This window comes from Heliconius melpomene, chromosome 19 (genome assembly GCF_056956725.1).
Source record: "Heliconius melpomene rosina isolate 202511_hmr_F chromosome 19, ASM5695672v1, whole genome shotgun sequence".
NCBI lineage: Eukaryota > Metazoa > Arthropoda > Insecta > Lepidoptera > Nymphalidae > Heliconius > Heliconius melpomene.
The window spans coordinates 1,029,611-1,056,852 of NC_140407.1; the positions used below are offsets into that span (position 1 = coordinate 1,029,611).

At 32.0% G+C, this 27,242-nt stretch overlaps 1 protein-coding gene across 1 annotated transcript; it reads right to left on the reverse strand.

The window, feature by feature from the left end:
• Positions 1-27,172, reverse strand: htt (huntingtin). Its single transcript, XM_085202747.1, has 43 exons — positions 26,989-27,172; positions 26,365-26,506; positions 25,211-25,332; positions 24,285-24,502; positions 23,516-23,647; positions 22,893-23,026; positions 22,404-22,584; positions 22,006-22,154; positions 21,734-21,868; positions 21,159-21,268; positions 20,676-20,800; positions 19,541-20,265; positions 19,119-19,315; positions 18,711-18,830; positions 18,083-18,338; positions 17,427-17,601; positions 16,907-17,158; positions 16,333-16,505; positions 15,448-15,972; positions 15,056-15,219; positions 14,663-14,756; positions 14,070-14,169; positions 13,600-13,694; positions 13,199-13,444; positions 12,688-13,081; positions 12,337-12,523; positions 11,899-12,043; positions 11,385-11,567; positions 10,871-10,989; positions 10,513-10,644; positions 9,829-9,981; positions 8,517-9,549; positions 7,919-8,115; positions 7,395-7,541; positions 6,712-6,882; positions 6,187-6,335; positions 5,885-6,012; positions 5,454-5,639; positions 4,780-4,952; positions 4,387-4,525; positions 3,503-3,638; positions 3,026-3,345; positions 1-2,636 (listed from the first exon to the last, which is right to left on the reverse strand). Exons 1-43 carry the CDS (start codon positions 27,051-27,053, stop codon positions 2,229-2,231), a joined length of 9,135 nt encoding a protein of 3,044 aa, XP_085058873.1. The 5' UTR covers positions 27,054-27,172; the 3' UTR covers positions 1-2,228.
• Positions 27,173-27,242: the final 70 nt, after the last annotated feature.

A 27,242-nucleotide genomic window follows, 5' to 3' on the forward strand; every position in this document is an offset into this window, starting at 1 on the left:
CATTATCAATACATATTTATTGAAAATAGACATAGTTGTGTGAAGTAATAAAAAAACATAACGCTTACATATTTAGAACTATCGTTAAGAGATCACTAAGTTAGATTAAGCTCATAAATAATAGCGATAATTATTTTATTCTGTATATACTTACGTTTAACAGAAAATAGAAAAAAAATACATTAAATAACAAAAAAAATACAGTAGTATAAGAAATCGGCATTTTACTATCAAATCGATTTCAATTATAAATATTAAATAACAACAAAATAATTAAATAATTAACCTTTAAATATCTATAAATATCTATAGAATTAATCGATTTTGACTGATTACTTTTAGAGAGAAATCGATATCTCAGGGAAATAATATAATCCGTAAAATCGATTAATATTTATAACTTATTTTGCCTTCGTAAAGTAAACTTTTACCTATTGTATAAATCATGTATGAATACACAAATAAACATGATTACCAAGAAATATATTAAATAAAAGAAAAAATTGGGCTTACACTATGCTTTAATTTTCTAAGCATTTTTAACATCTACCAGCTTTTGAATGCCAAAGGCCTCTTAATTACAATTATTTTGTACTACAATTAATAAGTATTGAAAATATATTTATTTCAATTCTATTCTACATTTTACATTTGCTATAATCAGTGCTACATTGATGGTTTTTTATAATATCTGTATTGCTATTTACTTGGACATAACACAACATATTTTCTTTAAATAAATATTAATATTTTTTTTAACAATTTGTAGTTGGTTAAATTTTACTTTCTTTTGTGATCAATGATTTTAAAGTTATAAACTGAATACAATATAAATATTTAGAAAATTAATTAAAAAATATATATATATGAACATTGTAATAATGTCCATAAATAGTGTAATCACGAAATAGTACCAAAAAATTACAAAAATGACAACTCACTATTATCTTTACATGTAATACATTTTATATTACAATTTGACTTCAATGTTTTCAAATTTGATTAATAAGAAAACCGCTACTACTTGTTCTAATATTTGTTCAGTTTTTTTTTGTTATATTGCCCTTAATGGGGTTTGAATCCACAACCTTTATGTAAAGTCTAAAAGTAACTTTTTTTAATGTAACATCAAAAATTTTTAACACACAAAAGGTAATCAAAATACTTTATTTCTTTATTAAATTTCAATGACAGTACAAACAAGAACATTGGACTAGAAGCTTAAATTTTTATTTTTACAAACAAAACCTCAATTTTTAATGGAATAGAATTTATATATATTTTTTTTAATTGTCAATATTATTGTTATTAATTAATCAAATATATAACTTTTATATTTTATAAACAAAATAATTAGGTGATTTGTCACAAAAAAGAAACACATTTTTACATAAAAAATGTGTATATACATATATTTAGATATATTCTAAAATTTTATTTTTATAATTTCAAATAGTAAACAAAATCATTTATTCATTGGTTTTCTTAACATTCCTTTTTTTATTGTATTTATTTTTAAGACGCAGACATGAGGGAAATTTATAAGTAAAGTACTTTCTTCTAAACAAAACCGCATGACATTTTTTTTTAAATATTATCAAACGCATTATCTTTCCATCATTCAATTGACGACCATTGTCATCCTCAATTCTTTGAATCGCAATTAAACTTACGAAATTATATTAATTTAAATTATTCAACTATTTATTTTCATTCACCTTTTATTACAACAACTAAAAGCGTCGTAAAATTTAAATAATACAATTTATATATATTATTGATTATTATTAAAGATTCATTCATTCACTAATGTCAATATTTTTATTTTTCGAAAATTATTATTAATTGTATTAATTAATCACTTATTGAAATGATTACATTACAAATCATTCAAACATCCATTCATTTCAAATCATTAGATTTTTGGAATTCATTTGAACTGTAATTACAGAATCAAGTTTTATGCGGAATTTTAATAAAATTATCTTAAGTGTGAGACAATTACGTGTTTATTTGAATTAATGTGAAAATAGCTGAGAATATTATCCACCATATGGAAATCATTAATTAATTCACAAATTCTATTTGAATTTTACAAAAACCACTTTACTGTGTCTGCTTCACGTTGTATCCCCAATATAGCTAATATATACATATCATTTCCCACGCACCATCTATTACCAGGACATTGCATGTTTAGTGGCGGAACTCTACGATTAATCCATTAATTAATCTAACAAACACTGTTTCAAGTCATTCAAACATTCATTCATTCCACACAACTGCTTCAATCGCTCCAATTGGTTTGAACTAAAACTTGAATGTAGAGCAACAATACATAACAAACGACGATCAGAAAATGACATTTTACATCCCCAGTTGGAGCCAAAATCTTCAAAGATCCCCCATTTTTGAAGATTTTCTGGGGTTTTATAGAACCCTTGTCTCAATATATTGTTCGATAGAGCATTTAATGAACGTAAATGTTTATTTGAACTTGCTGACACAAGTAAAGTTAGGAGGCAATATGGTAACAATTTCGATGAAACTTTTTCATTTAATAAATGGCATAAAGCTTCGAAAATCCATCCACTTAATACTGGCAATTGATCTTGACTTACTGATGTTTGAAATACCTGGAAAATGAAAAAAATGTATTCTAGAATAAAATTGTTTACTATAAAGAATAAGTCTGAAATTTTCAAAAGTGAATTAAGAGTTTCCTAACCTATATTTGTATAAAACATATCTTAACTATATAAAAAATTTTTCAACGAGATCAATTTTATGAACTAAAAAACCTGATTTACCATGTAGAAAAAGCGCATACATTTCATTTATAAACACAGTTTAGTATTTGAATCCAAAAGAAAGAACATTTCTTTTTAATTTCTAAATATTTAAGATATATTAAGGAAGATATTTTTATGTATATAGATCAATACATAAAAATATCTTCCAAAAACCTTCTTATTATTAAACAGCACTACAACACACAAATAAAAAAAGAGTTCAAATTACTAACCTCAAAAACAATATCAGCATTGAACACCGTATTATCCACCCATGTTTCTTTATCACACAGTAGTGACCAATCTCTTTTTTCACTCTCTTTGCATATATCAACAAACTCTATTACAACTCTACTCAAAATGGCCGCCGGTGGCAAAGTCTCTCTTAGGAAATATTTTAAAGTACTCGTTATTATATGTTTATTTTGCTTAGTTTTACATATTTTTAGCACTTTATATAGTAATGTTATTCTTTCCATTGAATTCATTAATATATCGGGGTCCATGTTTGATACGTCGGTTTGGAGTTTTGGGCTTATTAGTTTACTGTCAGCTGTAAATAGATGTAAATATATAATTAAAAGATTATATTAGAAGAGGCCAGTCATGGCGCAAGGGCACAAGTGTGCGAATGTAAACGCGACAGTTGAGAATTCGATTTCCCTTGGGGAGAATGACTTGAAGATGAAACAAAATATATATATATTTACCTGAGAACATATGAACCATCAATATTTGCACGGCGTGGTCTTCTGAATATTTTCTCATGTTGTCTAATAGTTTTTCTATTATATTATTCTTTAGTTCCTTTGAAAGCACTTGCTGACGTAATATTGAAGTTATACCCTGTGAGATAAATATGCTAATGTATTTTATATAATTTACATATTTCAGATTAAAATAATTAAAGTAGTTCTATCACAGGTCGCAGCCTTATTCTATAAATTTTACGCGATTGTGGTGGGCTTAATAGTACGAATAGACTACGACAGAAATTACGACAAACGTCAGGTATTAATGTATATACTATTCACACTTGTCTGGATTTCTTGTGTCTCAGTAGTATGTATTTCTAAGTGTAAGGAACGGAAATTGTGTCCAAACCGTCCACACGCACTCTGGTGGTAATGTTATTGTTCGAAAACTTTTCAAATAAACGAGACACCGACACTTAGACTTATCGGGTGGGTGTCGCCGTCCACTCAACGGGTGGTACGACACTAACTGTCGTGTCAATAAATTTCGCAATTAGAGACACTCGTGCATATACAGAGACACTCAATACACCTTAGAATCCACTTAGAATGTATGTACGTACCAGATAGCGGTTTCTCGTGAAAAAAAATTGTAATTAAATGATAAGATGTAGAGAAATGTAATTAAAAAACTACTACTCTAAGAAGTTGGGAATGTAATCTAATCTTAATTTTATTAGTTATAAGCAAGTAATAGATATTATGTACCAGGTCAGATAAAAATAACATAACATTTAATACTTCATTCCGCACTATATCTTACTTTATAACGCACATCGTTTTTAAACTATAATAAAATACAATAACTGCAAATACATAGAATCGAACCCACAACTTACCTTAACAACTAAATCAGCACAATAATGGTTAGGATTTGCTATAAGGAAGTCCACCGGAATTGATATAAGGTCGGCGTGGCCGAGTTCTATTAGAGAAAATAATATGGCCCAATGTAAACTCATTTCGTGGAGAGATATTCTGTAAGTTATGGAAATTGTTATTAATTAATTGGTAAGAGAAAAGTGAGGCTGTCGTCACTCAGTAGCACTACGTGTGACTGTAAGCGCGGCGGTTGTGGGTTCAATTGCCATTCGGGGAAATTTTCATATCCTCTGCAATAGTTCTCTGTCTCGAACATGCAACAGAAACCGAGAAACGAAGTGTTAACTTAATGCTAGGTTTCCGTAAATAATAAAAAAGAAAACCAAGACAATACACAAATAATCGCTCACCTAACCCCTCCATCCTTGCCCAAATTTCTCATCATATTCACAAGGGTAGCTAGTTCGATGCCATAAGTCGGGACAGCCAACAGTAATAGCCAGCCTCGTAACGCCGCCATTCGGACAGGTGCTGATGTAGCTGACGTGGAACGTTCCAGACGCTCTTGGATTGATAATAACTCCTAAATAAATGGATTAAACTTATAAGAGACATAAAAATTGAAGGCATAGTTTTCCCTTCTTGCATAACACCTAAAAAGTATATCAAAATGTTGAAGGTAGAATTATCAAGTAACTTATATTCAACTTTTTAAAGCACTTAATATATACTTATGTTAACGGATTTAAAATCATATTCCATACTTAGGAAAAGAAAATACTTTTTTATGTTTTGTAAAAAAAAGTATTTTATAATATTCAGATTTTAGTTGTGGGGCTGGTACACATGCGTGTGATAGTAAGCGCGACAGGTTGTAGATTCGATACTGACTCGAGGAACTTCGCTCAGGTGTTTAGGGAAAGCGCGGCACTGAGTCCTACTACTCAACACGCAATGTCTCTACAATTCGTCGGAAAGTGGGGAATGGATTGTATTAATGGGATACAAAGTGTCCTAATACTAGGTTCACAGGTTTCCTTTGCCTACCCTACTATGTGCGGGGACAGTACAGCACGACACTCACCCTGGCACCACTCAATACGGGCAGGCTAGCCACGAGCGCGTGCAGCGCGGCGGCGGCGGCGAGCGGGCTTTGCGGCGCGGCCAAGGCGGCCGCCAGCGCGCTCCACTGCGCGCGCGACTCCATCACGCACGAGCTGGTGCTCAGCAGCTTGATGAGGGACACGCGCGCCGCTATTCCGGTGCTCGACTGGGATTAAATGACCAGAAATTACTTGCAAGATTTTTTTTATAAATTAAACGATATACAAATTACACAGCGGGGTGAATTGTTTATTCTTTTCATTTCTTCGCGGTTACAAAATAAAGCGTTGCCACTCTACACACGATGTCTTGATAATTCTCGCACGTGGGAGGCGGAGTGCTTAAACATTAGAATCTCTCTGTCTACCTTACTATATGCAAAATATAGCGTAAAACTAAAAAAAGAACTACCTTAGGATCCAACATATCAGTAGTCACATCCATAAGCAATTGCAGACAACTGTTTACATCTATTTCTTTATTCTTCCTCTTACGTTTCACTTCTTTACGCACTTTGTATGAGGCTTCGTCTACCATATCTAAAAAATATAATATCATAAATAACACTGTAAATAATAAATATTTAATTAAACAATGGGAATAGAAATTCCATTAATTAATTTATTTTTTCTCATTAAAGTAGCTAAAGACTTCCCATTTTAACTTACCCCAACCAAATAAAATTCGTCTTTATTCCCATACTTTAAACTCACCTGCAGCATATTTTAAATATTCTGTACTAAATTGCCCAAAGTGAAAGCCACGATAGCCATCTCTAATTAACGGTATTCGTTCAAGATTAACATCTTCAAATAAATTATACGCTGGTGTTCCTACTAAAATGTTCCTAAGCCGTTGCATACTACAAAAGGAAAAGAAAAATATATAAATAAATAAAAGTTTAAATCTGAATGCGGTAGTACTAGAACCAGCATCAAGACTAAAATAGATAGCATAATAAATACCGCAACAGTAATTGTTAAAACTTGTATATCTCCTTTTATAAGATTATTTTTATTATTTAGGCGTATCAAACACCAACTTTAAACTGAGATGCCGAGATATCTCCACGGGTTCAGTGGGCTACGAAACGATTATCCTTATCATCCTATAGCTTTCTATGAGAAATCGACTTTCTATGAGAAATTTTTCTATTTTATCCTTTTTTTTTTTCTATTCTATTGCTTTATTTAGTACATTGGTATATATAGAAAAATATCAACTTCACCAACACTTACCCATCACTCTGCGTAACATAACGCCGAGGCACGTGTCTCAGTGCTACGCTCACTAACAACTGAGTTATCCCGGCTACTGCCCAATGAGTGCCATTCCCTTGTAAGGCAGCTAGTAAACCCACCCAGATCTCCTCGAATTGTTTTTTATTGGACCAACCTATTGTGTTTACTCTGAAAATTGTCAGGAAAAATAATATGATAATAAGAAGAAAAAAATGTATTATTAATAAAAAAATATACATTTTATATACATATTTTTCGGATTGTATTAAATTCCAATTTTTTTTTTGTTAAAATATCAAATATAAAAAGTCCGATTTTGATGTAAGTTATATACAAAAAAAAGTCGCGTTTCGTTTATTTTATATAAATGAATAAATCAATTATTCATTGTTTCTTATCTATGTATGTGGCGCAGTACTCCCATTTTACAAGCGTAGTGTTAACAAAAACACGCTTGTGCCACTGCACTACGATGGCCTCAATCGACTTATGTTTGATAATAAAAAAAACAAAATTAAATCAACTTTACACTGTACTCTACATATAGCAAGATAGGCAGAGGGAACCTAGTGTTAAAACACTCCGTTCGTGACTTTCCGCCGAATTAAAAACTCAACACCGCGCTTTTGCCTTTGATAATAATATTTTTTCAATCAAAAATAATATAGACGCTAGCTCACCTAAACAAGAAAGCCTCCAAAATATCCATATCCTGCAAAGCCTGTAGAGGCAAATCGATTTTCTCAAGTTTTTCTTTCTTAGTTTTCACTTCTATGTAAGACCATGCGATTGGTGGTATTAATGCTATGTTGGTTACCAGTTCCAATCTGTTGAGATAAATACATATATCATTATATTATACTATGGTTTAGCCGCGGCTTCGCCCTGGAAACGCCTGGAACTACTTGTTGTGAATGACATAGCATATGACGTGTTCTAAGGGTCCCAGAACCGTTGCATATTTTATCTTTTAAAATATGCAACGGTTTTTAAGACGGTTAACTTAAATTTAGTATTTTTTAATATTTAGAAAGTTCTGTTTTTGAATGTTATGGTTTAGTTATATACCTCAATATAATAATAATAAAAATGATTATATTTAAAATATTTTCATTTCTATGCACTGGTAAAGAGCATCGGGTAAAGCAAGATATAACCATACCTTAATAATTTAAAAAAAAAAACAACAAAAAAGAATACTCACTTAGATAAACTAACTATCAAACTCTCAACAGCTCTCATATATCGTTTACCCACTATATGTTTATTTCCTTTCATATAAAAGTTGTCTTCCCAATACTCAACTAGGGTAGCCAGTTTATTTCCCGTTACTATTATATCAGGTGTAGGACCAGGTTCTGAGAGTTTCATAAACGATTTTAGAACTAGAGGTTTGGTATTCTGAAATCGAAAAGTTATAAAGAAATAATAATGAGAGAGTATTTAAATATATTACAATACTAAAGACAATCAAATTAGGATAAGCTGTTCTGATTTAATTCATAATGTTATTTTTTTATTTAGCAAAATAAATGTTTAAGTCCTAGATACCTTGGTGGGAAAGTGGAAAAGCATCTATAGGTGAATATGCGTTTAAAGTGATGGTAATAAGTACGATCCCGAATTATTTTTTTTTATTTCCTTGCTATAGTAAAACAAAGCGCGGTGTTGAGTTCCGCCATTTAACAAGCAAAGTCTCAAATTCACGAAACGAAAAACAGTGTCTTGACTAGACTATAATAAGATATCCCTACCTAACTATAATAATGTTGGAAAGAAAACATAATTATATAATAACTTACCTTAACTAAATATTTGACAATCGCATATAAACAACTAATAGCAGACTGAGTTCTATTATAATTATTCTCCACGTTCAATTCTAACCAAATTTCCCTAATACTTAAAGCCTTTGCCACATTATTAATAGTCACTAAAATAACATGATCTATGCATATATTATCTGTTGACACGTTTGTCACTCGAAATGACACATCCGCTGGAATCGGCGTTTCGACTATTTTCTTATTTTTTATTATAAACGATAAGTATTGTAATGAAACGACCGAAAACACGGCAATATTTCTCGCTAACGAACTGGGTATTACGTTGTCGATACATTTATCGATTAAATCGCAATCAGTATCATCGATTAGTTCGATTATTCGATTAACGTTTTCGAGAAAACCGGTCAAAATTGTTTGTATTGTCATAAATTCTTGATAGAAAAGTTTATCTTGAAACACTTGGTGACATCTCCTTGTGTATTTATCTATAGTTTGTTCTATACTTAGATTAAAGTTTTCCGATTGACTCAACGGTCTATTTTGTTTGGGAAATAGCCTTAAAACATCAGTTATCGATTTATCCAACGTTAATATCGATATTTGATACAAATTAGGCATTTCGGGCACAACGATTTCAATATCTTCTTGAGAAATTTGCAAATTTCCGAATTTTTCTTGTACATCGTTTTCAATTATTGGTATAAAAAATTGAGATTTTGATTCCTTGTTATCGTTCTTTTTGAATACATGTAAATTTGTTACATTTAATTTATTACTATCTATTGATTCTTCTCTAACTCTTTCTAACTCCCTTTGTTCTTTAATAGACTCTAACTCACTCTCCCTTAATTCTATATCTGAGATATTATTTAAGAAATTTCTAATAAACATGTCACATGCCACTTTAAAACATGCATTTAATATTTTTCTGTCAAATTCTGGACATGACATTATTGTAGTTAAATCTTCTTGAGGTAATTTAGATAGAGATAGAGCTAAGTCATTATGTTTTGGTATTTTTGGTATATTGTAGTCGGTAAGACAGCATCTGTAAATGATTTAATAATTAATTAATTTCAATTAAGTATAGGTTCTTATTTCTCATACTTTCTACATTAATTTGTTTATAATATATTCAAGATAACATACAAATTAATGTATTGTCCATCATAAATATTTTTTTTGTCGTTTTTAATTAATTATAAGAATTTTTATAAAAATAATAATATTTACTGTTTAAATAAATTAAATTATTTGAAAATATTGTAAAATTTTAATAGATTATAATGAATAATCATTTTTTAATTGAATCAAAACAAAAACCCACCTGCTTTTAATCTGATTAAGCAACCAATTCCCATCAACATTTGTAGTAACTATGTAATGTGCATTGATGGCCCTGTCCTGAGATAAATCTAGTGGAGATAGATCAAATACTGTAGATGCCAACGCATTTAATTCTTTAACGAGCGTTGAATATCTATAATTAAAGAAAAAATATTAAATGGAACTCTTTAAATCTCGTATATTTTATATTATTTATTTTTGGAACTGGTTGTTTTGAATACTTAGCAGTAGTCCGTATATGTTGTTCCCTGAGTGACAAACTAATTCACAACCTATCGTGTTTACAGTCACACGATTGTCCCCCTAGGCCACAACTGGCCTCAATTTCAATTCTCATCTCATGATCTAACTAAAATTTCTATTAGTTACAACGAAATGTTATTCTGTTTTAGAAAAACTTTAACTGTCTGCCTACATGGTCAAATTAATATAAATAAAAAGTTATGTATGATATACGACGCATTTTAATTACTCGAGGTAACTTTGCTCGCACATACTCTGGGTTACATCGAAACGAATAAGAAACGAATAATGTAATGTGTAAACACAAAAAAAAATATCATTTCTAATCTATCATTCTTGAGATTAGCGCTTTAAACCAAATAAACTCTTTGGCTTTATAAATACATAATATACTCAAAAATAAATAATGACATCATCTTACCGTATATGAATCTTGTCCCTCTGTAACAGTTCCAATGCGACTTGCACATCCTCCTTCGATAGTTGTGAATTGATTGCTTCAGGCGACATATCTTTTAGTAGTTTACATCTATCTATTGCTAGTTTTGCAAATCTGTAAATTTATAAAATATGAAATGTTAATTTTTTTCTCCTGTAAATAGCAGATATAACTTAGTGGTAAGACAATTTTTAGTAGTTTATCTCTAACAATGAATCTCGAATGGCGTGGACCATAGACACAAATTTAAATGTATATATCGCTTGTATAAAGTTCGCTAAAATATTAATAAGCGCTGAAACTCATATTACACATTATTCACTGAAAAACTATATATTACCTCGTTGCAATAGATGGTTCTAATTTCCCAATGATACGGCATATGAAGAACACTAACGATCCCGATTGACTCTCGTGACATAGGGATAGAATTTTATATACGTTTAGTGCGAATTCGTCCTGAAACGGAATAGGAAAAATACATTTTATTGGATTTCATGTAAGAATACATAGAACATTAAAGAATATATGTGTGAACTGTATGTGTACAGGCAAATTATTTAAAAGGACAATGAAATTAGTTTAAGTCCAATACACATGAAATAAGTGCAAATAAGTTAAAGATGTTATCAAGTCAAGTACTAATTAACAATTTTTTTTTATTACTCCTTTAACAATTAAGTGATATGGATAAGATAAGCGAATCATAAAATGTATTATGTATTTTAAATAAAAAAATAAGCATACCCAAATAGCATTGTCGTATATTATTAAAGCGCATTGTAACGTAGCTTATTGTATTGTATTATACTGTACTGTAGCTTATTGTATAAACCATATGAACCCCCACCAACCTTCAAACATGACTGGCACCTAGCCGCCACCGCTTGCAACAACAGCCCCGACGCACCACTCGCGCGTTGCACCCTCTCTATCAAACCGCGAACCACCTCCTCACTGTACTGAGACACTAGTACGTGCACTCTGTTGACTAACAGCCAGGTTAGGTGGACCGCTTCTGATAGACCGTTGTCTACCTGTAGGAAGAAAAAGATTTTTTCATAAATGTTGTATTTATTACTAAATTCATATATAACTCCACTTTCAATGTTTGGCGTTTAAAAATATATTAGCTTCATTCTATATCCCACACACAGCAGTGGTAGCAGAGGGAACTTATTGTTAAGACACTTGGTCCCTTCTTTCCGTCGAATTCTGGAGGCAGTCCGTATTTGGTAACGCATTACAACGCCGCGCTTTGTCTTGTCACTAGAACGAGTAAATGAAAATAATTTATGCCCCTTCATGGGAATCAAACCCACAACCGTCGCGTTTACAATCACACGCTATAAAAAAAACACAACTCACAAAATATTCACAATAGGCCATTACACACGACGTTTGTAATATGTCCACTTTTAGTAACGTCGTGTCCCCACTGTCCGCACTTAGTGGAAGATTTCGGGCAAAACCTATTAGTTTCTGCCAATATTTGTGTGATAGGAAGTTTAATCTGAAACGAAAAAAGAATATAACTCATAATTTAACTATAGAAAAGACGTCTACATGACTTCAACCTTTTATTAAGAGAAAATAAAATGATATGCCATTGTATATTGTAGTTTGACTTTACGTTTGATTGTGGGTTCGATTCGAAATGTTTATATCCAATTATTTCCATTACCCTAGTCTAGGAATAAGACAAAGCGCGACGTTGAGTTCCGCCGTTCAAATTACTCTAAAATAAGCTGAAAGTATATGTCTAAAAATCCTGCCACATAAGGATTATTTTTCCTTAGTACTTACCGTATCAACAAATGTGACCAATGCACAGTCAACAAGGGTATTTTATTAGCCGACTTTAAACATATTAAATTTAGATTATCTAAGGGTATGTTTTCCTCTGGGCTGTATAAGCCTGTGTTTAGACCACTTTGCTCATTGTGTAGTATTGTTTGAGCCGTTTTAGCTGTTAGGGGGAATAAGCAGCCATCTGTAATAATAGAGAATGTATAATATGTAAGCACTTCATTTTCCATTTGGTGGACAAACGCAATGCAGTACATTGTCTCGAATATGTGTTCTTTTATTTATTTCCTTTTGACTAACTGGACAAAGCCAAACCAAATCTAGTACAAACATAAGAACAATACTTACTGGCCAAATGGAGCATAAACTTCGCTTGTATAATAATATTAACACACACCGCATACAATAATCTGTTTTGATCATTATCCTCCTTATCGTTAATATCCATTTTTGCTTGAAAACCATCCATTTCGATGATAGCATAAGTTAAAGTTTTGAACAAAAATCTAACTAAAATGACATCTGGTGACAGATTTGCACAATTTTCGTTAACATTTTGTACATTTAGAGGGTCTACGTTAGGTTTTACGTTGAAAAATATCGATTGAGGAGATATAGAAGTTGATTTTAGGTCATTTATTGATAAGAGTATTTCAGTTTCTGGTATAAGAACTAGTACTTTACGTAATAATACCATTATTATCGTTAGATATCGTAGTTTTAGTTTTCTTGGTGTGGTTTCCTGAAAACAATATGAGTATAGTTCATTATTTATAATGTTACTTGGCCTACGCCAAGTCTGTGGATAATTAAGAGCACTTAATGCATTCAAGATTTCTAATTATTTTCACCAACTTACTTGATCAGGCGGCGTCTTAAACAATATCTTCAATATAATCTCAACTCTACTCTGTTCTAATAGCACATCCCTATACAGCGAAAGAAGGAGTTTCTCTAGTGAAGTGACCGCTGACACAGTGTCACACTCCACACTTCTCTCGCTGAGGAGATTCAGGAGGGTGTCACTGGCCAGCTCCGACCAGCGGTAGTAGCTCTCCGGGTGCTCTTGCGAGAGGGAGAGGACGCACGAAACTAGGTCTAGTACCTGGTGTTACAAAATATTTAAAGATCCAAACATATAAAAACCGTCCCAATAATAGTGGAAAATTAAATATTTATAATAGTAGAATACATTTCAGATATTTGTCATATAACTGTATACAATATTATAAATATAATAAATTAAATACAATCACTCACTTTCGGCTGATGCATAGTTTTCTGCAACATGTAAAACAAAACTTCTCTAGTAGCTTGAACTTCTTGTTGCTGGGATCTTCCTAACACTGTGTTACCTACAAAATAAAAAGAAAAAAAAAGAAAAAAAACAACATATATGAAATATCACCTTGCCAGAAACAAGTATCTAAATAAAAACAATTTTAGCGCATAAATATTTTTAATTCTTATTACATAATGAAAAACCACAATATAACTCAAAAAAAAACCAAAATATGATTACTGTAAGAAATATGATGAGCTATAAGTTCGTGACTTAGATTTAAGGAGAAAAAAACTTTTACTATTTGGTTTCTATAGAAATTTCGGAGAATCCTTTTCTATTACTCCTTAATGAACTTACATACCACATTTCTGCATTAAACGCCGCGTATTTCGTCTTTACTTTGTAAATTGGTAACAAGAGAGTTTTATATAATTAGATTACTTACCATTCATATTACTAAAAACTCTGACGGCTACAGGTTCCAATCCCGCTATACATTCGTCTTGAGCACCGGACGCCATTAGACCGTCGCATAGTTGGATTAACTAGAAAAATAAAAGATTAAAAATAAACTACAAATCACTTATATTTAAATAATTGTTAGAAAAACGATTTAAAGGCCGCCACGGCGTCTATCTCTACTTGCGACCGTTGTAGGTTCCACTCAGGAATGTTCTTTTTCTGTATCGAAAATTGGCAGTTGCTTGGGAAACAAAGTGTAACACTAGGTAATTTATCCTACTATATATACCGCGTGAGCTGAAAAAAAAAATTAAAGAAACGTATTTAAACCAGTAGCTCTTTAGCATTGGCGACTGTTGTGGATGAGAATTCCCACTCTAGAATGAAATGTTTCATATTTTCATTATCAAAAAAAACGAAAGCAAATATAATTAATATTTTTTTTGTATAACTAAATATACAAATATGGATGACTTTATGTCGTAGAATAACTACTACTACTAGTAATAAATGCATTAAAAAATATATTATTTAAATTTTTTTTGCTATTAAAAAAAATAATAAAAATTAATTTACCTTTGGTATCTCAATAATTTGCTTAGTGTGATGTTTAGACGAAGATAATTGTACTAGAAATTGCAATATGCTATTTACAAGTTCACAGCAGTTTCTGAAAAAAATGTAATCGTATGCTTAATCAAAAGAGGCCAGAGGCCAAGAGGCCTTTCGTAGTTCAGGGTCACAAGTGTGTATATGTTTATTTCTTCGCTCTGGTGTCGCGGCAAAGCGCAGCGTTAGTTCCGCCACTTAACACGCTACGAGTGTCTTAACATTAAGTACCCTCTGCTTATCCTGCTTTGTGTGGGATAGAGCGTGAAGCTGATTTTTTTTAAAAGTGAGGCTAAAGAAAAGATAGTACGCCCTAATTGACGTCTCTCAGTACAACTACCAGGACAACATAACACTCACGGCGGTATTTCATGCTGCTCCACCAGGTCCAGCTGTCGCATGAGGAACCCTATGAACACCTGGTCGCTGTCTAACATACAGTAATTCACTCGTAGCGCTAGCAGCTGACAAAGGAGACGGAGGACTGTGCATTGCAGGGGAATGTCGTTTTGCATTGTGTAACTCTAAAAGAATATTTAAAAGATTATAAGAAATGGTACAATGAAGTTAGCTGCAGATGGCTGCCCTCTGGTACGATAAAATACGACGTTGTGTTCCGCCACTTAACAGACATTTTGAAAAATTCAGCTAAAAGTATGGAACAATGCCTACCACCAAGTTTTTCCAGCTTTCCACTTCTATATGCATGATACGGCTTGAAGCTGAAAAGAATTCTTGAAAACAAAACTAACCTTCAGAGACTGTATAACAACTGGCTCAAAAAGCAATATATATCTTTCCAGCTCCTTTTTATTAGTACTCCACTTCCTATCCATTCTGTTCTTCGCGAAGTTCTCCATTTGTATAAGAAGATTCTTCTCTTCCAATATCCTAGGATTCTTTTGGTCTAGACACAATTTCTGACTGGAATTTGAACTAATACTACTTTTATCATCATCTGTCACTTTTCCTAAATTAACCATCATTATATCTTGAAAAAAAATAGATTTCTCTAATGTCTGTTTCTTATCAGCTATTGATAAGAAGTCTGTATATTGATTTATCATGTTTGTACCAAAAAGACATTTTAGTAATTGTGTTATGTTATAAACTGTTAAATCTGGACACAAAGGCATTATAACTTTGAGGTAAAATAATATTTCTTCGGTAACACTACCAAATTCTCTTTCCGTTGATAATTCTAATTGTATCGCGAGGCAATTGAGCGTTGTATGAAGGAATTCGTAGAATATACTTGATTTTGGGTCTAGGTTTATCTGGAAATATGAAAAAAGTTCCCACATTTATGATATTTTATGTGTAAATATTTTTTTAAATTAACTTAATCGTTACAATGAAATTCAAAAATGTCTTACTGTACATAATGATCGATGATTATTAGCTTCATCCGCACTCAAATGAATATATAAATTATTTTCATTTTCGAGTTCTGGTAGACAAAAGCATTGTTGAGCTCCGAAATCGAAATCTAAAATTGTTCAGTGCGTGGGGAAGAGGGTTTCTTATTATTAGGTTCCCCTTGACAACTCTGCTATGTAGGAAAATATATGAAGTTGAAAAACATATATGTGAAGAACTGTGTTTCGATACTTATTCTATTATTTTATTAATCTTACCTTATGATTAGAATAAGTAGCTCTTAAATTCTCATATAATTTCATATAAAAAGGTTCATTAAAGAAATGTCCAGCGAAGTTAGCTTTCAAACTCGTCGGGGGTATTGGAGGTCGTTTTCTGAGTGTTTTGTCCTCATTTTCTGTTGGCAGACTATTTTTACGTGGATTTACTTCTAAAAGTAAAAAATATATATATTTATATGTTACACTATTTTTAAATATATGCCATACTGTAGTTGACTACTGAGTCTGATTTTGATATTTTTATACATTCAAAAACAAAACGCGCCACTCAATATGCAAAATCTATAAAATATGCAAAGAGAACAATGGCTCCTTACATCAAATTCTCTTTTTTTAGTATTGGACAAGATGGTTGTGCATTGAAATTTTAATTGGCAAACATAAAAATACATGCACAATGCTTCTTTGTGGCGAAATAGAGTTATAGATCCCAACACATAAAAAAGTGAAAATAAATACTATACGAGGAGCACTAACCTATAGATCTTTAAACATTGAAAAAAGGAAAAAAATACACAAAAATCACAAAACGAAAAAAAAAATCACTAACCTTGAGTTTTCTTCCTTACAGGACTTCCCGGTAAAGCAATACCACTCTTATTTAAATGTAAATTAGGATTAAACTCCTCTATCAAATGTACTAATACATTTAGCATTTTTAAAGTAACTTGTAAGAACTTTTGTGCTAAATTGGCGACTTTTTCGTTGTCTAAGTGTTGCCATTTTTCTTTTACATCTTGCGTGTCACGCTCAAATATATCACGGTTTGATGTTTTGTGACGCATTATATTGTGGATTTCGACTGTAAATAAGTAAATAATAATTAACTATCAATATTCTTCTATATAAATATAAGAATACAGTCTGACTGCAAACACGACGGTCGTGGTGTTTGATTCCCGCTCAGGGCAATGAACTACTTTAATTTTTTCGCTCTGATATCAAGATAAACCACGTTGCTTAGTTCCGACACACAGAACGGAATGTGTTAACATCACAATTAAAAATTTTCGTATTTTTAGTAGATACTCAACTGAAAAAAAACCACATCCACCATATTCTCCACTTACCGGGATAAACCAGCCGGCACACATTCATCAACATACACCTAACACTAACACTGTCGTTGCAACACTCCAGCACGTCCAGGCAGTAGGACAACACGCCTTGCTCCGTGTACGCCTCGATATGTCTCCACGGAGACCACGCGTGACATACTTGTTGTAGGGTTTGTAAGAGGCCTTGCTGTAATAAGAAAAGATTATTAATTAAGGTTTTTTAAAAAGGGGGTATAACTTAGAATGTTTAAATTTTCAGTATAATTTGGAGATATTGAGTGTTAGGTAGCGACTTTCACTAGCAAGAATAAGCACAAAGATAAATTTGAATAAAAAAATCTTTTGGGGTTGGAACAGACAAGATTAAATATAAGTAAACTGCAGAAAATATATAATTATTTGGTAATAGTTTGACATATATATTTCGATAAACATAAGTTTATACACTCATATATTACAGCGTAAAAAGCAATGCAATAATAGATAATATGTGCTATTTTATTCCAAGCTCTTTTTATTAGTCCCCTTTCAGGATACAACGCCTAGCATTATTTAGGTTTTTAGCGGCAAGCCCACATTCATGCATACCATAATATAAATATTACATTTTCTATGACAAATAGGATTGCCAACATTGATCACAATATATTACTAAGTCTAATACTTACCGAATAACTCTTACTATTCGACGCCATCAACCTTCCCATTAGATCACCAACTATAAAACTCAAACTGTCCACATTCTCCAAAATTTCCCCACATTTTAATTGCTTTGGCAAATCATTATAGAAATATATATCTCTTACTATCTCTAGAGACAGTGAATTGGTATCGAAATTAAATACTTTACTTTGTTCTTTAGCTATATGAGCCATTATTGATATAGGTGTTGATTTGCGAGGCGGATAGATTTTTGGTACAATTCTGGAATAAGAAGCAGAATTCTAATATAAGAAGTTTTTTTTCAATTCACGCTGTATCTAACATATAGCATATGTATGCAGACAAGACATTGTGTTAAACCACTTTCCGCCCAATTCTGAAAGTATTGCGTGTTGAGTGGTGAAACTCAACGCCGCGCTTGGCCAGCAATGCAAAAATATTAGCATGGAAAAATATTTAAAAGATACTATCGTTGATTTAGCTCGAACATTGACTCGAAATTTACATTGGTAGAAGAAAAAATAGAAAGAAAAACCCAATTAAATATTTATTTATTTTTTTTTTTTAATTATTTATTTATTGTATCTTAATACAAACAACATATCAGTATAAAAAAGCTAATTTTTATTTTACCTTGCAATAGCTTGTGCAGCCGCAGTCCTAACTTTTTGATCTTGATCCGATAACAAATGTAATAACGCATCCATTATGAATTTACTTCTCGAATAATATTCAGAGTGTAGCGTGAATATTCTAGAAAACATTAATATAACGTACAGTGTAAGTTAGTTGTAGATGACTGTGCAGATTTTTATCCCGCACACAACTGGGAGAGCAGAAGGAACCTTATGACACTCCATTCCCCGCCTTCCGCTGAATTTTGCAGGCATTGTGTTGAGTGGCGGACCTCAACGCCACGCTTTGCCTTGTTGCTACAGCGAGGAAATCTATAGCTGAAGCGCTTTAACTATATATGGCTCGTAAGGTACAAGTTAGATTACCACTCTTAACGAAAATCCCATATAAAACCCCAAAACTTACCTTTCATAAGGCAATGTTTCATATAATTTAGCCAGATTCACTCTGCACAACCAATATCCGTTGTATTGAACACTAATTAATGCGTTCAATATATTAGTGACCAGATTGTAGTGGACACTAGCACTCAGTGCCTCCGAGACACTACTTAGTGACGATAGCGTGTGGTTCACTGTCGAGTGTATATCATCTGATAGACCCTGGGGGACAAAGTAAATATAAAATAATAAAAATAATATATAATTATTATAGTAAAGTAATAATAACTTTAACAATAAATTAATACAAAAATTTTTAAACAAGTCGCGACAGTTATGGGTTTGATTCCCACCTCAACAGGTAATTCCACAGGTGAAAATTGCGTGGGGAACGAAATGTCTTAGCACTAGCACTAGGTTCTTAAGCTAGAAAAAACAAAACCTTACCTTCAAAATAACATCAACAATTTTCTCCACAGTGATGCACTCACTTATCTCCTTCGGCAACAGTGTATAATTTCTCCATCTGTTATAATCACCGTGTGACAAATCTAACGAGGAAATCAAATAACTTGCCATACAAACTCTAACCAAACCCCTTATTTGGGGATCACTATGATTCTCGAATAGAATAAAAACATCACTGACATGCTGAAACTCGAATTCGGAATCGATTTTATCGTCACTATTGATTACCTCCATACGTTTCAACTCGCGTTTCTTGTCAACGTCGGTTTCTATATTCGGTTGTGATTCGCCGAAATGATCGAATTTCATATCTAAATCGATACTCGATGATAATATATCCCCGCTACTCGGATACCCCCCTGTCGATATGACATCGATACTATTCGTCATATTGGAATTCGTTGTGAAATTACTATTAGTCATGTTAGCGTTAGTACTATTATTACTGAAACCACTTCCAACTAAATTTCCTAATTTACTATCCAAAATGGCGCTTTGGACGTCTTTAGAACTTTTTAGCTCGCTATCTATCGATTTTTCTAGACTTTTACTATCTTTTCTGTATTGTTGTGATTGACTGTCGGTGCTTCGATTCAATAATTCTTGACTTAGTGATTCTGTTATGGAATCTTGGTAGCAGACGTTTCTTTCTAGTATGAACTCGTTCACTTGGTCTGGGTTCGAATCCGTGCCTTCTGATGAACCTGAGAATTAAAATTAACGTGCTATTAGAAATATAAAAAAATAATGTTATTTATGTTTAAATAAGTCAAATCTGTGAAAGATATGTAGTAAATATATTATAAGAAAATCAATAAATATTATAATTAAAGAAAATTTTTGAAATTTCACATTGTTTTTATTTTCCCCTTCTAATTAAACTAAAAGAAAACAAGTTGGTGAATAAATGTTATTAAACATAATATTAAAAAAAACTGGTGATTATAGAAACTACTTTAATGTACTCATATAAGTCTAATTTAAATTAATATAAATATATACAAGAATTCTAAATGAATATACTAACAAAAAAAAGTACAATCCATGGTCAACAAAATTAAAGAAAATATTCAAAAAGATTTAAAACTAAAAAAAGAATTAAAATAACACATACCTGAGAAGTTAATAAACTTCAAATCTGCATCTTTATCCAGATATAAAGTAGCCATTTGAGGATATAACTGCATTATAACAGATAAGCACGACAACGCTGACGACTTCACTGATACACGAACTGATCTAAAAAAAGAAAGAACAGGTTAAGTAACGCTTTCTTCAGATAATGAATGGTGACTGCGCGTACCTTTCATATTTGAAAAGTTTTATTGGTCAGTTATGAACTATGCTTTTTTTCCCAATTTTGTTTTAATTTTTTTTTAGTTCGCCGCTGTACCCCACGTCAGTTTTAAGGCACATTGATGTCTACGTTAGCCACACACCCTAATTTTATTAACATTGCGAGTTTTCTCTTCTTAACAGAACGAGAAAATTTAGAAAAATTATTACTTACTGGGGAATGGAACCAACAACTATCGCAGCTACACCCAAATGCTATATTTTATTATTGCTTTAATACTAAAACTTTTTTTTTCAGTACCTATCAGATATAACACCTCCTTTGTTCCCAGTTAAAAGAAACTTAGAAGTGAGAAGACGTCCACAGTACTTCAGCCTTATATCATCATCGAGAGCTAAACCAATGTTGACCTGGAAAAGTTACAAATTTAATACTATATTTATCTATATCGACGGCGTTGAGTTTCGCCTTTCAACACGTGCCTCAAGAGTTCGGGGGAAAGTGTTGAACTGAGTGTTTTTAAACGAGGTTTACAGGTACCCTCTACCTATCCTGCTAGGTGCGGGATATTGATTTTTAATAAACGTTTAACTGGATATTATGTTAAAAATTAGAATGGAATACAATATTCTTTATTAGACATACACAAAAAAAGAAAATAAACAAAAGTATGATATATATAATAATTATATCATATTATCAGGAAAATATTATGTAACATCAATTGATAAAATGCAAGCTTCCGAACTGCGACACATTATTCAGTCATTTTTTTGTCAACTAAGAAGTAGCATACTTCATTTTTTAATTTTCAAAATAATAAAAAAAATTAAGCATATAACTTCTTATTTTGAGGGATAAAAAAAACCACACACCTTCAATCCATCTTCTCTAACAACTTGATCTTCTCCATCTTCCTCATACTCCTGCAACTTCTCCGTGAGGACTGTCGACAGTTGTTCTGTATCCAACATTTGTATGTCTGGTTCACTGTTTGGTGAATCTGGTGTCTAATGGAAAAAATAATTATACCATTACAAGATCTTTACTAGAGGCCGTCATTGAGTGTTTCGAGACATTTTGTATAATATTTCAAGGATAGACCCTAGTATAAAATAGTACTAAAGTGTTAGAAATTTAACATTACCTGTATAGTCAATTCATCAGTGCTACCGCTAATAGAATTCAATTGCAACAAGCTACCAAGTTGTAATGCACCTTTAAAACTAATATCACTGTCTTTTGTATCTAACGGCATACTTGCTATTGTGCGGGATGATATTGCACTGGAATAACCTGAAAAAAAAATAAGTAGAAAAGTTATCTTAGCTTTAGCAGCTTCATGCTGCATCTCGCATGTAGAAGGGTAGGCAGGGGTAACCTAGTGTTAAGACAGTCCGTTGCCCACACAACTGTTCGTAGGTATATTCTTGAGGCACTCCATGTTGAGTAGCAGAACTTAACGCCGCACTTTCCAGCCGATCTCCTTAAAAGGAATACAGTGTGAAGATAAACAATAGTAATAACAATTAAACTATAACTTACTTATATTCCGTCTATGACCTTTCCTCTCATCCAAACACACGGACCTGGGACTTTTCTCCAATAGAGCACTTCTATATAAATCTTTAGCTCTCGATAATAATATACAAAGACACTCCAACAAAGTATTTTGAGTATTATGTTCTGTTGATATTTCTATATAATGGATAGTTAGATGGTATAACTGAAATAGAATAAGAATTTTTACATGCAGTTTAATTTCAAATATTATGCATCAAATTCAGACATGTCAGCTTTACGCGAAATAAACTTATTTCGTTGACTAGGAATCGAACCAACAACATTCGCCTTTACAATCAGATGCTGTGCCATGGAATGGTTCACCCATTGAGTTGAATGAATTATTTAATTGTTTGGTTTCCTCGCTCTTGTAAGTAATTACGAATAATATTATAATACGATTGAATTGATAACCACAAAAGCACCATACTGTGATAATGTTAATTTCAATTACTAATTAAAATTACTAACCTCCAAATAATCTTGTACAGTAAAAACCTCATGCTCTTTAAACTTAGATATATCATTTATTTGAAATATTGCTTTTACAACGCAAAACCAACCGATTATAACTGTACATTCTAGTGTGGAAGGCCATAGATTTTCTGTAAAAAGACAGTTACATATGTATATACTAATATTATAAAGCTAAAGAATTTTTATGCTTGAATAAACAACTCTCAGGAACTATTGGTTCTTTTCTAGCTTTACGCTGTATTCCGCGCAATGCAGGATAGGCAGAAAAAACCTATAAACCTAGTGTTAAGACATTTCATTCCCCGCTTTCCACTGAATTCTTCTGGATCTACTTGGAAAATTATCTTATTGTTGTTTAGTCCATCTATCAAGTACGGCTATAAGTTTATTACATCATGTTCATTATGTGTTCGATTCTTGCTAAATATGAAGCGCGAGGCAAATATAAGGCAATTTTTTTCAACGTCAAATAATTTACCACCGGTTCACTAAATGACCGCCTAATACCTGAGAAGAACCGGCACAAGAATTAAGTAGGGATTTTTTTTTTGCGTTGAGTTTCGCCACTAAGCAAAACTTTACTTCTTTCGTACTTATAAAAGAAAAGGAAAACTCACCATACATTCTAACCAATACATCTCCCAATAAAGTTTCTCGATGAGAGCACAAATGTGCTATACAATTTGATATACCTCTTCTTACAGCTGGCTCCGAGGAATTTATGTGTGATAGTAGAGCTTTGGAAAGATCTGGAAAAGTATTTTAAATTGATATTCAGTTTTTTAAATTCACGCTTATGGGCATAGGAATGTGGGAGGTCAGGTGGTTTGTGGCCATCCCTGAATTTTTGTTAATGAAAATGAATGAATAAAAAATAAGCCTTACACAAATTCAAATCAGTATGAAACTAAAATCAAATAACTGGAAAATATTTCTGGATATCCCCATGTTCATGTTGTATTCTGTTTACAATTTTAGAAATAAAAAAAATTGTTATATTTTATTGTACAATTTATCAACGACGAAGAATTTATATTTAGTATAACATTGCTTCAATAAAAATCTTAAAGTTATCTTAAGTACCGTAAAATATACTTTGTAGAACATAAAAATATACAGATTACATACATCCAATTTGTATTCGAATTTAGCAGAGTAATAAAGGGAACCTATTGTTAAGATGCCCCGTTCCCCACGCAACATACAATTTTCCAGCCATTGCGTGTGTATCAGAGTGAAGAGATGAAAATAATTTATTCCCCCGAGTGGGATTCGAATTCACAACAGTCGCGTTTACAGTCAGAAGTTGCGCCACTGGGCCACAATTCTCTCAATCTCAAATTAAATATGTTTTCTTGACATATTAAGAAAAAAATCTATACTAACCAGTAATCTCTTCATCAGTAGTATATTCAGCAAGTGCATTTAATATCCTAGGCAGATTATTTTCCAACGCCTCAACTATAAGTGTTATTTCGTTTGTCTGACGTACAATTTGACTTAGTTTCGGGAAGAGCGTTTGGGCTTGAGATCTTATTTTACCGACACCCGGTCTAAGCCAGCAGTTACCGAGGCAAATACGGGATAAGGCTGCTCGTATCCATCTAGAAATATTAATATTTTATTGTAATACTAACGACCCAACAGCACCTTCGGCCACTTAAACTTATAGTTCTATTATAGTTAAATTTTTGTTTCACATTACCGAATAACAGAATAGGCATCGGAAACCTGGGAACCTTTGTTAAGACACTACGATCTCGTTAAAAGTATAATAAATATTATGTATTATTAGTAGGAAATCAAAAAAAGATCAACAAAAACTATAGAAACTACAATTAAAGATTTTTTTTTATGTTCCAGGCATATTGAGTATTGGAACTCAACACCACACCTTGTTATTAGAATGGAGCATTAAAAAATGTTACGTATGAGGGATCTAACCTAGAATCATAGTTTATACAGACTGACATTATCACACTGAGTAATGATGACCATAAATTGTGTACATATTATATTTCAATAGAAACATGTCACTGTATTTGTTGTTGGAACAGTGTATTAAAGGCAAAAGTTTTAAAAAACACATTTTATTTTAGTTTTAGATTTTAGTAGTTAGTAACATACTAATGAAGAACATAATCGATAATTTTATATAGAATTATAGACCTTGAAATTAGGATCCCAACGACAATCTTCTCATATTACATACTACTAAATACTAGATGGCGCCACAAGAATGATTTAGTTACAAAGATATTATTATTTGCACAATACGATAATTTTATTAATAACATGCCAATTAAACTTACCTTGCATTTTTACCAGGATCTACTTGGTTTTGCAATATAATATTAGTTTTAAATGAATGAAAGGCAAATCCTCCAGCAATTGCTCTGTTAAGTGCCTCATCACCAAGTAGACGCACTTCTGCCTATAATGCAAAAAGATCTTATTTATTAGATAAAATAAATAATGAGGAAAGATAGAAGTATAAAAATGAGGCTAGTGGTGGTGCAGGGGCACAAAGTGTGACTGTATACGCAACTGATTATGGGTTAGATCCCCAATGGAAAATATGAAATATTTATTTAAATTATTATTTCTGTTTTTTCGCTCTGGTGTCGAGGCAAAGCGAGGCCTTGGGTTCCGCCACTGAACACACAGTACCTCTAGAATTCGGCGAAAAGTGAAGAATGGAAATTATAACACTAGATTCCTCTTGCCTACCCTAGTGTCTGGGATACAATATGAAACTGATTTAATTAGGAAACAAATGTTTTTAAAAATATTGATAGCATAGACAAGCCTACACAACTACTTAAGAATATTAAATAGAAATATTTTAATTAACCTAGTGAAATGACTGATAAGAAGGGCTGCAAATAATAGAGGGCAGGGGAAGCATAATGTTAAGACACTCAGTTTCTCATTTTACAACTATTTTTGTGGTGTGTTTCTGGTGGATGTCAACCTCAATCTTTGTCTTGTTACTAGAGTAGATATTCATGTCTTTATTTAATATATAAACTATTATGAATATTTATTAATACATACTAATAATTATTAGTAGGTTTTTAAAGTCCTCTTGAAGAAGTCAACTAATTTATGGCAGGTATGTTTAAAATATAAAAAACACAATTTATAAAGAGAAACAATATACTTATGAAAAAAACATATAAAAAATTGTACATAGTGGGAATTGAACCTGCGCCTCTGGGAAACCGTCCAAGCACTCTGGCCAACTAAGCCATACAATCACATTGTGCTATGTCAAAATTCTTACAGAATTGTTACAACTTATATATATTGTTAGCAGATCTGTAAGGAGATTTTTACACATTTCCACTACACAAAGATAATTACTTTAAAAATATTAAAGAAATGAAATATTTTTTTACTTAATATTTAGTTCGCTCTTCCTATTCTACTATATGCTAAGCAAAAAAATATATATAATACTTACACTCTCATGACTTGCCAAATTTAACAATGTAGGTATGGCAATGTGCAATAAATTTGCATAATGCCGAGCGCAGTTCTGCCTACTGCCTAAAGCTCCAAGACATCGACCCAGTGTACCTGCTGCTGCTTGTAGTTCATGGCCTCTGAAGTATTGGAAAGATGTTCAGTTAGTATAAGTTATTAGCAGTGGTACAGCTTATGACAGTTAATGCAACAGTTGTAAGTGTGATTCTAACTCAGAGGTCTGACAAAAATATAAACCATAGCAATGTATTGGAAATAGAAGTGCATTAAGTTCCCTTTACTATTTGTGTGATGCAGTTTAAAGAAAAAATGATTATTAAATGATGAATGATTATTTTATATGTTGAGCATGTGAGCATGTTGAGCTCTGCTCCTTAACATGATATGACTAGATTCAGCAGAAAGTAGAAGATGGAGGCAATCCTGTTAGTATCAATTATATATACATTTATAAGCACTATAGTTTTTTTATGCTAACAGCCCACACAAAATCGGTTTCAATTAAGTTAATAGTGTTGTTATTAATGAATAAAAATGCATATTACGTTTTAATGAAATTTAACATTAAATCAATCATCATAAACAATATCGCATAACTTACTTGGCGATCCCTTCACTATTTTTCAAGAACTCCAACGCCTTTTCTGCTTTCTCTAGCACGGTCATGGCTAAATATATATCAGCCAAAATATGGTAAAATTGATTTGCGCATAGTTGTAATATTTATTACAGTAATTACAATATCCGTAATAGAGAAATGGAACAAAACAAATGAGAAAATCAATCACATTTGTTGACGTTTCAAAGCTGTGATGCCAGATGCATAAATAATTTTTTATCAATGCCTTTATAGTT

Coding starts and splice junctions, on each gene's coding strand:
- htt (XM_085202747.1), bottom strand. CDS start 27,053: ATGACCGTGCTAGAGAAAGCAGAAAAGGCGTTGGAGTTCTTGAAAAAT. Junction 20,266..20,675: donor GAAGTTTATTAACTTCTCAG/GTATGTGTTATT, acceptor TTTAATTCTCAG/GTTCATCAGAAGGCACGGAT. Junction 14,170..14,662: donor AAATTATTGAGATACCAAAG/GTAAATTAATTT, acceptor TTATTTTTCTAG/TTAATCCAACTATGCGACGG.